This window comes from Perca fluviatilis, chromosome 13 (assembly GCF_010015445.1).
Source record: "Perca fluviatilis chromosome 13, GENO_Pfluv_1.0, whole genome shotgun sequence".
NCBI classification, from domain to species: domain Eukaryota; kingdom Metazoa; phylum Chordata; class Actinopteri; order Perciformes; family Percidae; genus Perca; species Perca fluviatilis.
This window is the reverse complement of record NC_053124.1, coordinates 26,826,955-26,842,547: the sequence shown is the minus strand read 5'-3', so window position 1 is coordinate 26,842,547 and position 15,593 is coordinate 26,826,955. Positions and strand designations below refer to the sequence as shown.

Sequence of the window (15,593 nt, the reverse complement as noted above, 5' to 3'; positions counted from 1 at the left end):
TTTTTATTGCAATAGAAAAAATATTTAAAATGTTATCGTAATATATAATCAAAAAAACACATGAATAAAATAAATAAATAAACTAAAATCTGCCACAAAAATCCATTACCAGTCTGGCTCTAGTAAATGCATCTGAAATGCATAAAGAAAGTGAGATATAGGAGAAAGAAAGTGTAGGGGTGTGTGTGTGTGTGTGTGTGCGTGTTTGTGTGTCTATGTGTGTTTGCGTTGTGTGTAAACATCACTCACCTCTGCATGGATCATTTTTGACCAGGAACTCGTCCAGAGCCATCCAACCACCTCCGACTCTCACCATCACCGTGCTGCGCAGAATCCTCACCAGACGCAGCTGCTGAGAGTCACCGAACTGAGGGGATCAAAACATAAAGCAGGAAGGGACGAAGAGAAATGAGGAGAAAAGAGGGCAAGAGACAAGTGAACGGAGTAGAAAACAGAAGAGAGGACGAGGGAGGAGTAGAAAAAGTAGAACAGGTAGAAAGAAAGGGAGAAGGGAAAAGAGAGAATCAGAAAAAGGAGACAAAATCAGTGAGTAAAATAATAGTTGATACATTGATTGATGTTTTGACGTTTTAGTTAAATCACAGCATCACACCAAGCAGCCCATGTACCAAATCTGAACGGACGATCTGTTGTACTTCATGCAATGACTCAAAAAAAAAAAACCACATGCACTGAAAGAATTAGAGTCAATCTGATGATTCTCAGCCTGGTTCACCCAGCCACCCAAATATAAGCATTATCATTTACAGTAGAAATCACGAGCATGTTTGTATTCAGTCGATAAGTTTTGTTCAAACTGCTGAGCAAAGCAGAACTCCAAAGCAATACCAGCACAGAAGAAATGTTCTGGATCTCTCTCCAAGCAGCTTGATTTGCTTCCCAGCTTCAGTCCACAGCACACTATATATCACCTATATACCACTTAATCACCACTATCCGCCATGACACTTTCAGCATGTCACTCTTACTGTTTTTTAAACCTGCTTAATAAATGCCACAACGGAGTGCTTCCTCTGTTTTAAATATATTTTTTTAATATGGAAAAATACTTTTTTGTAAGCGTGTGAAAGCAGAAAGGACAACACTCCATTGGTGGGGAATACAGGAAGCAGATTTCACACATCCAATCACAGCAGCGGGAGCGTCACATTACCTGGTTTCCGAGGAAGAACTACAATAAAATCCAGTAGACACGGAGCACAGGAACACAAGGAGAAAGAAACAGAGCAGGAGTGAAACAACATGTACTGATAACTGAAGTTTGTAATGTATGAATGGATACCATTATATGTGTGTTCAAGATCTTCTAAAAAAAAAGAATTACATTTCACTGTGTATTTCTGTTATTTGAGCTCAGAATTAGTTGTGTAAGCGAAAAGATGCAGCGGACATGAATGCCTGTGGATGTTATGAAAGTGCTTTTTAAAACTGCCAGTCGATGACGGTAAGATGGAGGTAAAGACAGTGGCAGTGAAGAAAAGTGAAGCCAGACAAGACAGACAACCAATGTGACAACAACATATTGGTGTGGTATTAGTATCCCCAGTGTCCTGCAGTCAGACGCTGGATATCATTACCCAGTGGATAATGATGGCGTGGACACATACTGTAGTAGTGGTAGTGATGGGCGAGCCATTAAGTACGCTGCTGAAAACTATCAACAACCGCTGTAAAATGCTTCACAGATACACACAGACTGCTGGGAGAACCCTCAAAATCACTGTAGTTCCAATAGGTTTTAAACAACTTCCATATTCCTACAAAATAAAACCTGAATGCCTGAACATTCCTTGGAGCTGTATTTGATGATGCCAACAAGGTGTTGACATCTTGTTTGTATTTTTATAGGCTTGAAAATGTGGCAGACATATTATTCATATACAGTATAATGTATATTATGTACATATTATATTATGTAAATCAGATAATTGAACCACTTTTGCGTAGTAGTTCGATTATTCCACAGGTTTAGTAACAAGTCACCCTGTCAGGAATGAGTTTTTTTTTTTAGTTAAAATAAATAAAAATTTCACTGTCCAACTTTCACTAATAATAATGAACTGTGGTCGTTGCCATTATTTAATTTTATTTATTAAAATGGCAGTGAAGAAAAGATAAACAGAGACAAGAGCTGAATATGAGCATCAAACTACCTCAGAGTTCATTTGGTGTAACAGGACTAAAACTTCTTTAAACTGGCTTGGTTTAAAGAAGCTGTGCCAGTAAATGAGCCAGAGCTCTGTCTCTTTCATACCCAGCAGCCCGGTTGTGTGTCTATGCAGTTACGTTAACAGGGTTTTGTTAATGTTTTGGTGATGATAAAGAAGGCTCAGCTGACAATCCTGGAGGGCTGTGAGATGTTATTAACACGTTATACATCAATGTTATCATGACATGTTATATGTTAAGATACAGCCAATTTTTAACACACCACGAGATCATGATGTGAGATGAAAACACAAGAGAAAATGCTGTGAAGTTATGTTGAGAAGTTAATTGTTGCCTGCTGGACAAGTGAAGACAAAGCCAGTTAATAATAAACTGTCCATTAATCAGAACTGGGTCAAACAGTGTTTGCAAGGTAACTCTTAATCATAGCGTAAACATGTATTCTTCTTCTTAAAAGTAAAGCAGAACTATGGACTTAACAGTAACTTGATAAGAAGACTCTGGGCTTTATTGTTTGAAACAGCACATGCAGGTCATGCACTGTTGACGTGAGTGTCAATCGCAGCAAACTCAAACTAAGTTGACCTGTTGTTCCTGTCTGCTAGTCTAAGAATGAAGTTTAAAAAATAGCCAACAATCATTTGCAAATCCCCTTTGACCCAGGTCTGTTAACATTTAACAATCAATGAATTGCAATGAACATTAACAATTAATCTTTTATAGTATCATAGTATAAGTATACATTACAGTTTGGAACTTATTCTCTAAATAATATTAAACTGAACCAAAGACTGAGCTGAACTTACCCGGTATTTGTTCTCTCCTATCTGCTCCACTTGGAACCTCTTGGCACATTTACACTGGGCCACCTGCCGAGTCACCTGCACAACAAACAAACAACATGTCAGTGAATGCATTCAGACTACTAACCATGCATCAGGCCTGTCCAATGGCTGACTGGTTCTCCCGTGGCTGGTAGCTCACTGTTCTTTGCCCCGATAACGCACCATACACATCTTCACATTGGCATAACTTATTTCCATGTATTTTACTTCTGATTTCTCCTACCTCATCCTCTATCTTATCAGCGTCAGTGGTAGGTCTGTAGGCGTCCTTGTTGGGGTGCAGAGCAGCAACAAACTCGTAGTAGTCAATGTAACCGTCTCCGTCTCTGTCAAAGATGTCTGCCACCGCTGTCATCTCCAGCTTACTGGTGGGAAACTCTGCACAGACACACAACAGGAATTCATACAAGTTCAAGTTTATGGTCATGTGCATTTAAAAATACAAAGTACAGAGAGAATGCAATGAAACGTGTTTTGCCCTGGCCCTCTCTTCTCATAAAAACTATAAATATAATTTAAATAAAATATAATAAAATGACCTGAATAAAGTAGTACAATCTAATATACCTAGAAACTATCGCAGCCATAACAGAAGTAAAAACATGAAACATCATATAATGTCTTTATAACTGTCTAAACAAGTCGACCCCCGACAAAACACGTCGTTCGATAACCTACTTGATGCCAGGATGCCGTCGATAAACTCCTGGCGCGTGATCTTTCCATCTTGGTCCTTGTCGATGCGTCTGAAGAAGTCCATGACGCGAGACTTCTTATGGTTCATCCAGCGCATGTACTTTTTCCTCCACACATCAAAGTCAAAGTTGGCAAACTCTTTGAGCTGAAAATGGACAGACAGTGCTGTAATACTTTTCACGTCACAGTGACAGAAAGAATGTGAGTCTGAGTGTGTAAGTAATGTTAAACTACTGACAGTTACTGTATCTTCAGAAAGTCAAAGCTTTCACTGACCAGGACACTGTCGATATTTGGATTTAACTAATGACAATAGGTACATATTTGAATGTAGGCCTATTTGTGATGTGTTGACAAGAAAGATACCTCCTCCAGCCTGTCCAGACCATCATTGAGTTTGCGCTGGCGGTCAAGAGCCAGCAGCCAAACTTGCTGCCACCTGGCACAGAGCTGGTTGAGCCGTGGGTTTCCTCCGGAGAGCTGCATGGCTGCCTGCTGCTGCTGCTGCTGCTGCTGCTGGTGTTTGCCTGCGGAGGAAGCAGAGAGTTAACAAATCCTCTCGGTTATTTCTGATAAACCTTCTGTAGTGAATGCACTTACGCTATCGTCAACAAAAAAAAAAAAAAAGAGTCGGAGATGATAATATTTGTGCATCAAAAAGTAAACACAGGTGACTTACGAGCTCCTCTCCTCTCAGCCAGGCTGCTGGGAGGCTCAGCTGGTTTTCTTTTGTAGGTCTTCGTCACTTTGTCAACATCTGGCTGCTTCCTCGTCATCTCCTCCATAAACGTCTGAGAACAACAAACACCGGCAGTGAGTAAGCAAGCAAAGTTGGACAACACAACTGTTAATGGACAGCACAAACACACGCAGTTATAAGGGATGCATTGTAAAGACCTAAAACCACACACTATGTTTGCCCACAAACACGTGATGCGACAGCGAAGCCCACCTGGTGTTCTGTGATGAGTGTTTTGAGTTGTGCGATGTCCTGAGGAAGCGGCTCTGTGTCTCTCTGGACCAATGTGGTCTCCGCAAACTGTAGCCATGACAACAGCTCCTCCAGCAGGTTGGCGTTGTTGAGCACCTCGGTCAGAGCCGTCTCCAGCCGCTGCTCGTGCTGTTTGGCCCACGTCAGCACCTGTAGAGCGAAGGGTGCTGATTAATATAAGACATTTCCATCTTGTTTTCATCATGTTATTCGCACATGTACCTAGTTAAAATATGTCCCTAGGTAAATAAAGGTTAAGAGGAGGTCAATAAATTTAGGTCTTCCAAAATCTCAAACCCTAAAGCTAAAACGTTGAAAAGACAACCTTCACAAACAATAGTTAACCTAAGATGTTTTATATCTGGAGGACAAAAATGGTCTATCTTCTAAATAAAAACAGGACGCTCCGCCCTCCCCTCCTTACCTCCTCGAAGCGTGCCCTGATGATGGTTATCCAGTGTTTGATGGTGGTGATGGAGTCCGGGTGACAAACAGTCAGGATGCTCTCTCCCATGCCAGCAGCCTTGTTGACATCCGTCCTCTTGTCCTCCACGGTGCCCATGAAGTCACGATGTGTGTGCAGCAGCGCCTGCAGAGTCTCTGCCTCTTCGGGAAGGACGCCACGGAAACGAAGCGTCTGCTCCGCCTCAGAGAGCCACTCCAGGAGCATCTGTATCGCCGTACGAAACTCCTCCGCCTGATGGAAGAAAAAGGTATTTGGAAAGAAGACAGGGCGAGATCTTTAATAGTGTCCTTGTGCATTTCTGACAAAGTTTAAAGAAAGAAAACGTTCAATCAATTCAATATTATTTAGAGTATCAAATCATAACAACAGTTATCTCAGGACGTTTACAGGCAGAGTACTTTAACCACTTTACCCACTTTAAAGAGACACAACAATTCCCCCAAGAACAAGCATGAGCAATCAATTTGAATACGCAGTGCAGCGTCCCCTCTGACCTGTTTGAGGGCCTGCTGGAGGCGGGTTTGCTTTGTGACCGACAGAGCGCACACTGTATCCCAGCGGTTGCTGAGCTCCTGAAGCTGAACTTTGACCCACGCCGTGTCATCGCGGCCGGTATCCATCAGGTCCCGAGCTGAGCGCTTCAGAGCCTGAACACTGCCGGTTCTCTTACCCAGCTCTTTTTGGAAAGCCTGCGGGTTTAGACATCAGTACTGTCAGACTTAGAACGTTCTGTGATATTATCATCCCCTCATACATATTTATTTTCTGAATGCATTCTCAAACTCATCCTTTTTTTTTTTGTTCTTTGACGGAATCAGATTGATTTGTATAGGATTGTGTGTTATTTTTGTGTTTTATTTCATCTTTTTCCTCTTTTCTCTTTGAAAGTAGGTTGAGTGTTTGAGATAGATACATAAACTAAACTAAACTAAGAGTACAGTTCTGTTTACACACCTTATGTGAGTCCATGAGGTTGGACACCAGATCCAGATCTCCATTGACAGGCTGGTCTTCAGCCAGCTGGGGCTCTACCCGGTACAACCAGTCCACCAGGGCCTGCAGAGCCTCTGCAAACTGGCCTGAGAACAGCAGAGCCTCCTCCAGTTTGTGTTGTCTGGGTGGAGGAGAGAAGACAGGCAGCTGTTAATTATATCCCATATGAACATACCCATCTGTAATGAATAGTTTGGGGAAAGCCAGTTTCATTGTCCTCCCCCACCCTCCTCTTTACCTCTCCACGCTCTTGCCACAGACGGTGTCCCACTTGTCGCGGACCTCTCCCACCAGGTGGTCTAGTTTCTGGGTGTCTGCAGGCAGCTGAGCCTTGTCCCTCATGGCCCGCCCAGACCTCACTGTAGTGTCGTAAACCGGCTGCTTCGACCCCAACGCTTTCTGGAACTCCTGGAGAGGCGAGAATGTAAAAGAAAGAAAGAGATTTTTTTAGATGGGAACACAACTTAATAAAAGATTTTTAGAAATACAGAGTGTGCATAATAGTTGCCTCGCAGTACCTTGTGTTTGGCCAGTTGTACTTTGATCTTGTCCGGCTCGTTGGAGATCTCCAGCTCTGAGTCCAGTCTTTTCTCGGCTTCTTCTAGCCAGTCTGTCAGCTTCCTCCAGGCCTCGTGGAACTGAAGAAAGAGAGTTAAAGAGTTTCAGTTAGATATTCCATATCAGTGTTTCCCAAACTTTTCTTCAGACTTTCAACCATCCAGCTAAATATCCCCCCGTCTTATGTGAATTGTTGTTTTTCCCACCTACCCCCCTATGTCACTTTGCGAACTCCAGTTTGGGTGCCTTTGCACTACATACATATTCTCTAGCTGAAAGAAGACAAAATTGATTGAGCTCTAAAAAATAAAATCAGATATTCACAATCTGGATTTATGATCATTTACGGTGGAAATAGTTACCTTAAAAGTATCAAATTTCTACGACTATCAATGAGTTTAATTGCAGAAGTAGTATAACTTTATATTTCACAATTGCTACCAACCAATAGCAGAGAAATTAAAGTCTTAAGTCACATTGCCCATACAGACATTACATTTATTGTAAATATCAACTAGTTTTAATGTTGTCAGTGTAGTCACAGTGTGCCCTTGGTCTTCATCATCAGCACTTTAGTGTAACCACTTCAGTACCTGCTTAGCACGTTTTCGGGCCTCATCGAGGTGTCGGCCACGGTCCAGTGACCTCTGGACCAGCTTGTCCCAGCGGGCCTGGACGCTGAGCAGCAGGTTTTTAATAAGAACAACGTCCTGCTTCAGGCTGGCAAAGCGAAGCTGAGAGCCGGCCTTCTCCAGAGCCAGGACCTGCTCTCTGTGGGTGTTCACCTCATTCACAAATACCTGGGCAGACAGACAAGAAAAGGGAACATTTTACATCTTAAAGTGCTCATATTATGCTCATTTTCAGGCTCATAATAGTATTTAGAGGTTATATCAGAATAGGTTTACATGGTTTAATTCTCAAAAAACACCACATTGTGTTGTACTGCACATTGCTGCAGCTCCCCTTTTCACCCTGTATGTTGAGCTCTGTTTTAGCTACAGAGTGAGGGATCACACTATTCCATCTTTGTTGGGAGTCGCACATGCGCAGTAGCTAGGTAAGGACTACTAGCCAGTCAGAAGCAGAGTATGAGGGTATGCCACGCTAGCAGCTAGGCGAGCATTATAATGTGTGTTACAAAGTGACGCACGGAAGTAAAGGCTGGACTACAGTAGAGCTGTTTGGAGCAGTTTGTGAACTGGGTGGACTTTGGGCTTTTTCACTTTGTAAACCTATTACATGCACAAAAGATATATATAACACAATACAGGAAAGGGAAAAAGCCAAAAAGCATAATATGAGCACTTTAAATGTATAGTAAGTGATATTAATCCAATACACTTTTTGTCAAATTCAGGGAATCTCTCCTCATGGTCACCTACCTCCCTTTTTCTGTGTGCACTGAAAAAAGCCGGTGTTAATACACAGCTCTGGCTGTGTAAATAGAAAACAAACAGAAAGGAGTGGGTGTAGGCAGCATGTGAATGTGCCGGCCGGCCGAGTAGTTATCTGTCCGTGTATCTGGGGGGGCAGAGCTTCTGAAGGGTGGGGGATTGTATTTGTTTGGCAGTTGAGTTCAAATATCAACTGTCTTTGCGCAGCATCGCTTACTGCACCATTAACTATGTTTCTAGTAACTGGAGTATGTTCAGTACCTTGTGCTCATCAATCTGGAAGAGGACAGTGTCCAGCATGAGGCTGGGGGGCTGGGCCATGTTCAGGGTCTGTTCAGCCTGGGTCAGCCAGTTGATGGTGTCCTGCAGGGAGGTTTGGAAACCTGTTGCCAAGGAAACAGCCTCATCCAACTTTGCCTGGAAAGATCAATTTAAAGTTAAAAACACATCAATAAATTATCGAAAGCCAGAGGGGTAATATAAGTCAAAAGGACGGAGCAATCAAACAGTCTCCTCGTGTCACAGTCTTACCCTGCGGTCGTCCATCTTGGTGTTGAAGCTGGCCCACTTGTTCTGCAGCATGGCCAGGTTCTGCTGGGTCTGGGTGGTACCGGGTCCTGCTTCCTCTCCTCCACGAGCCAGCAGCATGGACTCCCCTTGATCCAGCAGGCGGTGGTACTGTTCTCCTCGCTGAGTCAGCTGGCTCTGAAGCTCCTGCAGACAGAGACCACACAAATGGGAATCGATACTCTGGCTAAAAAGGTGAGTGAGTTGTGTCTCACTGGTTGGGTGAGAACAATGGAAGCTATTAAAAGATTCATAGTCGCCATATACCAAATGACTCTGTGTGTGAATAGAAGAGCATGTGTAAGCTAATACTCTGAGCATCTGCTCCTTGCACCTAACCCTAATTAAATTCTGTGGGATTTTCAAACATTTCTTCTTGCGAGTTTAATACCAAATGAAGCAGATGTGCAGAAGAGACATAAATGGCGAATAAGGTTTACACCTATAAAGTCTATGTGTATTGTGGATGATACTCTGAGCACAGAGATGTAATGTGATTCTCTGTTACCATGTGTTGCTGTAGCTGCTCTCTGGCTGTTTCAGGGAGACCTCCTGTTGGCTTGGCGGCAGACAGCTGGCTCTCCGTCCTCCTCAGCCACTGGAGGAACTCCTCCAACTCGCCGTGGAAGCCTTCAGCCTACACAGAAACAGGTGGGGGAGGGGGAGAAGCAGGTATAAATTAATTATTTTAACTGCGCATCAGGATACCATGAAAATATTGCCACCATAGCGGCTATTATTTTATTCACTACTACTGTTGCTGTTAACACAGCTTTTAATCATAATACCATTGTATTGGTGTAGCAATACTTCCACCACTACTGCAGCCATGCATAAAATATGAAAGTAAAAACTCTCAGTATGACATCTATAAAGTGTTCCAGTGTGTTTCCTTTCTTCCTTAGAACAAAGACAGGGTTGTCATTGTGATGCAACAGGACTGAGATCTACTGAGCAGAAGTCTCTCTTTCTAACTCCACCGTACCTGCTGCAGGGCGGCCTCCAGTAGCTTCTGCCGCTCCTGGCTCTTGAGCAGGAGGCTCTCCCAGCCCTGGTTGAGCTGATCCAGCTGATCCCTCAGGTGGCTGGCCTCGTCGCCAGGAGACGACTCCAGCAGCTCAGCGCCCGCACCGTTCACATTCTCCACAGTTGCATGATGGGATAGGACATCATTGCGCAAAACCTGGGTCAGAGAGGAGGGAGAGAGACATTTTTTTAAAAACAAAATTAGATTTGAATGTTGAGCTGCAACAAGTAGTACATGCAAGAGCTGAACAGACGGTTTGGGATGTTAAAATAACATATAAGAGGCCAACATTTATTGTGTGTGACTCTCCAAAGAGAAGAAAAGAAACCACATTAGGGCTACAGGACATGAATGGGTTTCAAAAGCACAAAGTAACACCGGCCAACAATGTGACAGCAAATTCAGTTAAAGATTCAAAGTCTTTTAAAGAAACAGCCTGTCTTTATTTACAATGTCAGCCAAACCAAAAAGAAGAAGTCACAACTTTTTTTTTCAAGTTGTAATGAACGGAGACATACGTGGTGTTTAGCCAGCTCGATTTCGATGGCCTTGGGGTCAGAGCTGATTGGTCGCTGTGTGTCCAGAGTGGTGTGTGTGTGGTTCAGCCAGGCCTGCAGCTCAGACAGGGCATGCTGGAACTGACCCAGGGCCAGCAGGGCAGCCTCAAGCTTGTGCTGTGGTGGAAGAAAGACAGAAGTTTGAGCTTAAAAATAGGAACGCAAATATTTGGACTGTAATGAAAAGCAGCTGTCAAATACATGCAATCCTCCAGAATGCCAACAAAGACCAACATCGTCAACTCCCAAGGGAAACAGAGGGGTGAGCGCAGAAGGTCAGCTACAGAATAATGTCTCCCTGAGGCAATTTTTGTTTCAGTGTGTTACTCAGTGATGTAGATTCTAACTCTTTAGTCACACTGCTGCCATTTATTTGCCTTATTACCTGTCTGTGGGTGATTTTATCCCCCAGGTTTTCCCAGAGGTGTCGGAGCTCGGTCAGTGGCTCCTGGATCATGTCCCTGTCTGTCTGGTCCGACACCTTCTTCAACAGCAGCTCCCCCTGGTGGCACAGCTTCTCCATGTCAATCTGCTGCTGGTAAACCTCCACCTTGTACTGCTGCTCAGGGTGAATGGAGGGATGAGAGGAGAGAAGAGAAGTGCTTCGTTAGTTCTTGATACATATCTGACCCTAGGTTATCTAAAAATGTAATTAAAACAATTTGAGGAATGTGAACATTTAGCATCAACTGTATACGGATTAGTAACATTTTACAGAAAATCCAGCAATGCACACTTTCCACCAAAGAGAATTATTATTGACCCTGAGGTATATAACTACTTAAACTACTAACAATAATAGTGCAGATCATGCAAGAGATTATATAAAAACTGATTTTGTGTGTAAAATGTGCTCATGAATGAGTAGATTCTTGTCAACCTTGAGCTCTTCAATCTGCTGTTTGACAGTTCCCAGATCAGTTCCCACAGTCGACATGTCACACAGCTTAATCACTGCGTTGTCCAGGTAGTCAAACATAGACTGGAAATGATAAAGAAAAAATAGCTCACATCAACAGGATCACAGTTACTACATATCACCATGAAATGTTTTGATTTGAAGTTGGTGCCAAGACGAAACTGAAACACTAGCTCAGTGACGTATGATTTGGCCCAGTTAACTATAGACTAACTATGATGCACAAACCTGCAGTGCGTCCTGATACTGCACAGACGCTGTCATGGCCTCCTCCAGTCTCTCCATCCTCTCTCTCCACGTGCGGTTCAGACCCTCCCAGGCAGCATTCATCTGGGAGGAAGACAGAGGAATTATGTTAGTGGGTCAACATGTAGTAGAGCTCTACAAATCAAAAAAACAAAGCAAATAATGGCTTTTATCACAAGAACACGGTATTGATTTCTCACCTCATCAATGGTCTTCTTGACTTCAGGTTTCTCGGTTTCTCCACAGGCAAAGATAAGGTCAGCTCCGAGGGTCCTGACGAACTCCAGCTCCTCCCTCAGACCATCCGTCTCTGCCTTAATGGCCTGGTGGAAGGATAGAGAGACATTGTATGGAGTACAGACTCTCGTCTAAAAGCTCTTCTGTTTCTCTGCCTACTGTTTATCGCTATCAACTCCCTCCCTCATGGTCCTACATACCTCAGCAGCCTCAATCTGTTGTTTGATGAGTGAGGGGTCCACGCCAGGGTCTTCCAGCTCTTTCACGATATCTTGGGAGTCTCGGAGCGTGCTCAGTAGCGCCGCCACGTCGGCCCAGAACTTCCCGGCCAGGTCCAAGACGTCGTTCAGCTTCCCCTCCCTCTCCTCGGCCCGCTGCCGGATCTCATCCCACAGGGTGCGCAGGCGTAGGAGGCGGGTACGAACGGCTGGAGGCGAGAGCAGTCAGAGTTTAAACAGGCTGGTAAAGAAAAGTTGGTGGCATCTCACTGGGCATACTGGAAAAATAAACTTCTTGGTCATTATTTGTGTAATGTAAAGAAGTAATAATAGTTTTTCTTTGTTTGAATTTTGCCATCTAGTGTCCAGAACTGGTAAGTCGAGTCTCTCATCAGCCCACTCCCACTATCGCTGCACAGTGAGGCCTTTCATTTTCATGAAGCGTGAAAGGCTGGAGGGTATCAAAGCATGAAATTATTTAGAGGGCAACATAACAAAGACGCGTGTGTGTGTGTGTGTGTGTGTGTGAGAGTGTGTGTGTGTGTGTGTGTGTCACCACGTGGTGGCGTTGGAAGAAATATGCAGCGCTTCACTGCTGAATCTGTTTTATTTCAGGATTTGACAATGTCTTCCCCGCTGGCTTTGTGCCAGCCAAACAGTGACTTACTTTGGCCAGTTGATTGATAGTTCAGTCAGTGAACTAGTTGGACAGGAGCCTATAATAAGACTTTAATATTTTTCCACCCAGATTACAGAAGCCTGTTATGTGTGCCTCTCTGTGTGTGTCTGTTTTGTTTGATTGTGTAATGTTTTGATCCAGGTATAGCCAGTGTTTTCCATTTGAAATGAAAAAGCAACTATCATAGACACACTCTGAATGCCTACAACAAGAGTTGGCCGCACTGTTTAGTTATTTCGCTGTTTAGTTGGAAGCCATTTCACCCTTTAACTGCTGGCACATGTACAGCAGCTCAACAAGTGCAAAAACTGTGAATCTAAAAAAAACAAAAAAACAACATACTCTTTTTAATTTCAGACACATCCCCACCACTCACCCTGAGCAGCAGGATCGTCGTGAGCAGCTCGTCCGATGAGCTCCTCTCCTCGGGCGCAGAGGGCAGAGAAGCTTGGCAGCAGTTTGTCCAGCTCCAGCCCCTGGGCTCGGTGCTCCGCCAGCTGCTCCCTGATCTTATCCACCTCTGCGGCCACCGGAGGAGGCTGCCGCAGCCGCTGGACCGCCCCCTCCAGGGTCTCCAACAAGGGGTCCATCTTGTCGTGAAACTGTGGATGGAAAGAGAGTTGGAAGAAAGTATTATGAGGAGGAGGAGGAGGAGAGAGTACTGAGGGGGCTGGGTTAGGGTTTTTGATAGCTGGGTGACATTTTGAAAGTGGGAAATACTGAGATATTATGTGGGTGGTCAGCCATCTGTGGCAGACTGCATTTACTTTTTTATAGTACATTTTACATCAGATTTCAACAGGGGGTGTAAAACAGCTGTACAGTTCTTCTACAGTATTAAATATATCAGTGTTGCACCTTCAGCATGTCATCCAGGTTGTATAACAAAGCTGGTCTTCATCTACCACACAAGAGGGAGCCCCTAATCACAAAGTTCAGTCCAGAGACATTATAGACTAGAGAGCAAAGACGGTACAATTTCTAGTGAGTTTATGGCCGTTTTTAGGCATCTGAGGGAAATCAGAATTGCTTGATCACTACATAACACAACAAATCACATCTAGCCACAAGGGAGAGATTTTTGTGATATACAACATTTATGACTGGTTTCAATGACGTAAATCAAGCCTAGTCTGAGACTAAAACAATCATTACTGGAAAGCATGTCTCAGTTTAAGACCAGGCATAATTCAAGTCTACAAACCTACACATTTCCTAACAGATTTAATTCAGTTTTATTGTCACTCAGGGGTTGGCAGACACATGGTTTGGATCATTATGTAGATCATGAATTTTATTATTATTAATTATTTGTTAACTTATTTGTACATTTCTTTGATGTTTTGTTTTGTTTATTTTCGATATGTCTGAAATACATTTCTTCATTCATTCATGAATTCATTAATTGGAAATCTTGAGCCGCGGTTTTATTGTTTCTAATCAGTAATAATCCAGACAACCTTTACCATTTGAGATAAACTGACTGCATAAATTACTTAACATAACTGAATTTATCTGGCAAGATTAGTACTTGATTAATATATATACTAATATAAGTATTAGTATAGATTCATAATTCAGTCAACCAAAGCATGTGGTGTAACCGCAGCCTGAGTGCCAGTTTGATGTTGTCAGTCAGTGGTCTTACCTCTACCAGCTGCAGTGAGCAGTGACGATGGAGAAAATGATGGTGGGGGGGGGGGGGCAACACACACAGCACATCCACAATGAACGAGGGATGGGATGGCGGAGGGTTGCAAGGGCGAGGGGTGGACATGATGAGGGAGATTAAGGTTAAGTTTAAAGGATGAGGGAGGAGAGACAAGGAGGCGGGTGGTTTAGGATGGAGTGAGGGATGAGGGATGAGGACAGTGTGGAAGTGCAGGTAAGAGGAAGAGAGGGAACGATACATGAGTTGGTTTGATGGGGGCGGAGGGTGGAGAAACAATACAATGAGTTAAATCAGAGACATGCACACAGTACAAACTGTCAGGCAATATCAACTGCAGCAACACTCGGCCTGTCACACAGGTGAGTCAATGACATGTCATGAGGTGAAGTGCAAAAAGAGAAAGTAAAACATCCGTAAAGAAAACTACAACTAAAAGAAGACATGATGTGACAAGAGAAAAGTCAAAATGATAAATTTTGTCTGAGCAATAGTCTTATTATGATGAAATGTGGGTATTAGCGCTTGCTAATAATATACTGTAAAAACGTTTTCAAAACTAAAATATACAAAACACAAAGTAAAGAAATAAGACCAGAAAACAGAAAATCTAAATAAAACTTGGCTTTCACTGAACTCATGACTTTGCACAGTAAATCCTAATATCATTTAGTTTCGACTGGCAAACACGGACATAAACAAACACATAAACGTCATGCTGCTTTGTAATCATCTAACAAGCTGAAAACAGACCTGGACCAACAGCATTTACTCATTTGCGCCAATCTACAAATTCTTCACTCTGCACCGAGAGGCAAATGGGTGAGTAGTGTAACAAATTAGGTCAATTCATACACAAAATGTTATTTAAGTGTACTGAATTGACTTTCAAACAACTCATCAAAGCCTTTTGACTTTTTGCTACCCAAGTAGATTAAATAATAAAACTCATTTGAGCCAGGTCTGCAGCTAAAACACAGTCTGCCAATTCAAGCATTAAACAGTTAGCTTGGACAAACAGTTGTCTGTCCTCCGTGACGCACCTGTGAAGACTGGGACACTGCCTCGTCTAGGGTTGTCGCACGACCTTTGACCCCCTCTTTGATGGCCAGGTAGCGTCTCTCGGCCTCCGAGTAGCGCTGCGTCACCGTCGCCCCCTCCTGGAGGCTGAGCTCGGCCAGCTGGGGTCCAATCTTCAGCAGCTTGTCGATGTGGGGCTTGTGCTCTGCGATAGACTCCCTGAGCAGCTGGAGAGGCAGGGAAGGATAGAAGGATAACCATGTGTTAAAAAAAATACACATTTACGTTGGAAGAAAGAGAAAATATTTGATATCTTAC

The 15,593-nt window shown here is 43.4% G+C and overlaps 1 protein-coding gene across 1 annotated transcript in view; it reads right to left on the bottom strand.

Annotated features, from left to right (window-relative positions):
• Positions 1 to 15,593, bottom strand: part of LOC120570886 (microtubule-actin cross-linking factor 1-like) — a 124,751-nt gene that overhangs the window by 9,965 nt on the left and 99,193 nt on the right. Inside the window, 27 exon segments of the mRNA XM_039819503.1 lie at positions 250 to 367; positions 1,175 to 1,192; positions 2,997 to 3,071; positions 3,259 to 3,413; positions 3,714 to 3,876; positions 4,098 to 4,258; positions 4,411 to 4,522; positions 4,684 to 4,872; positions 5,147 to 5,419; positions 5,683 to 5,877; positions 6,143 to 6,302; positions 6,420 to 6,589; positions 6,700 to 6,819; positions 7,333 to 7,539; positions 8,398 to 8,553; positions 8,668 to 8,850; positions 9,212 to 9,340; positions 9,689 to 9,886; positions 10,249 to 10,404; positions 10,673 to 10,846; positions 11,168 to 11,269; positions 11,435 to 11,536; positions 11,653 to 11,775; positions 11,890 to 12,116; positions 12,963 to 13,188; positions 14,235 to 14,243; positions 15,299 to 15,502. Coding sequence (XP_039675437.1) covers positions 250 to 367; positions 1,175 to 1,192; positions 2,997 to 3,071; positions 3,259 to 3,413; positions 3,714 to 3,876; positions 4,098 to 4,258; positions 4,411 to 4,522; positions 4,684 to 4,872; positions 5,147 to 5,419; positions 5,683 to 5,877; positions 6,143 to 6,302; positions 6,420 to 6,589; positions 6,700 to 6,819; positions 7,333 to 7,539; positions 8,398 to 8,553; positions 8,668 to 8,850; positions 9,212 to 9,340; positions 9,689 to 9,886; positions 10,249 to 10,404; positions 10,673 to 10,846; positions 11,168 to 11,269; positions 11,435 to 11,536; positions 11,653 to 11,775; positions 11,890 to 12,116; positions 12,963 to 13,188; positions 14,235 to 14,243; positions 15,299 to 15,502 — 4,105 coding nt within the window.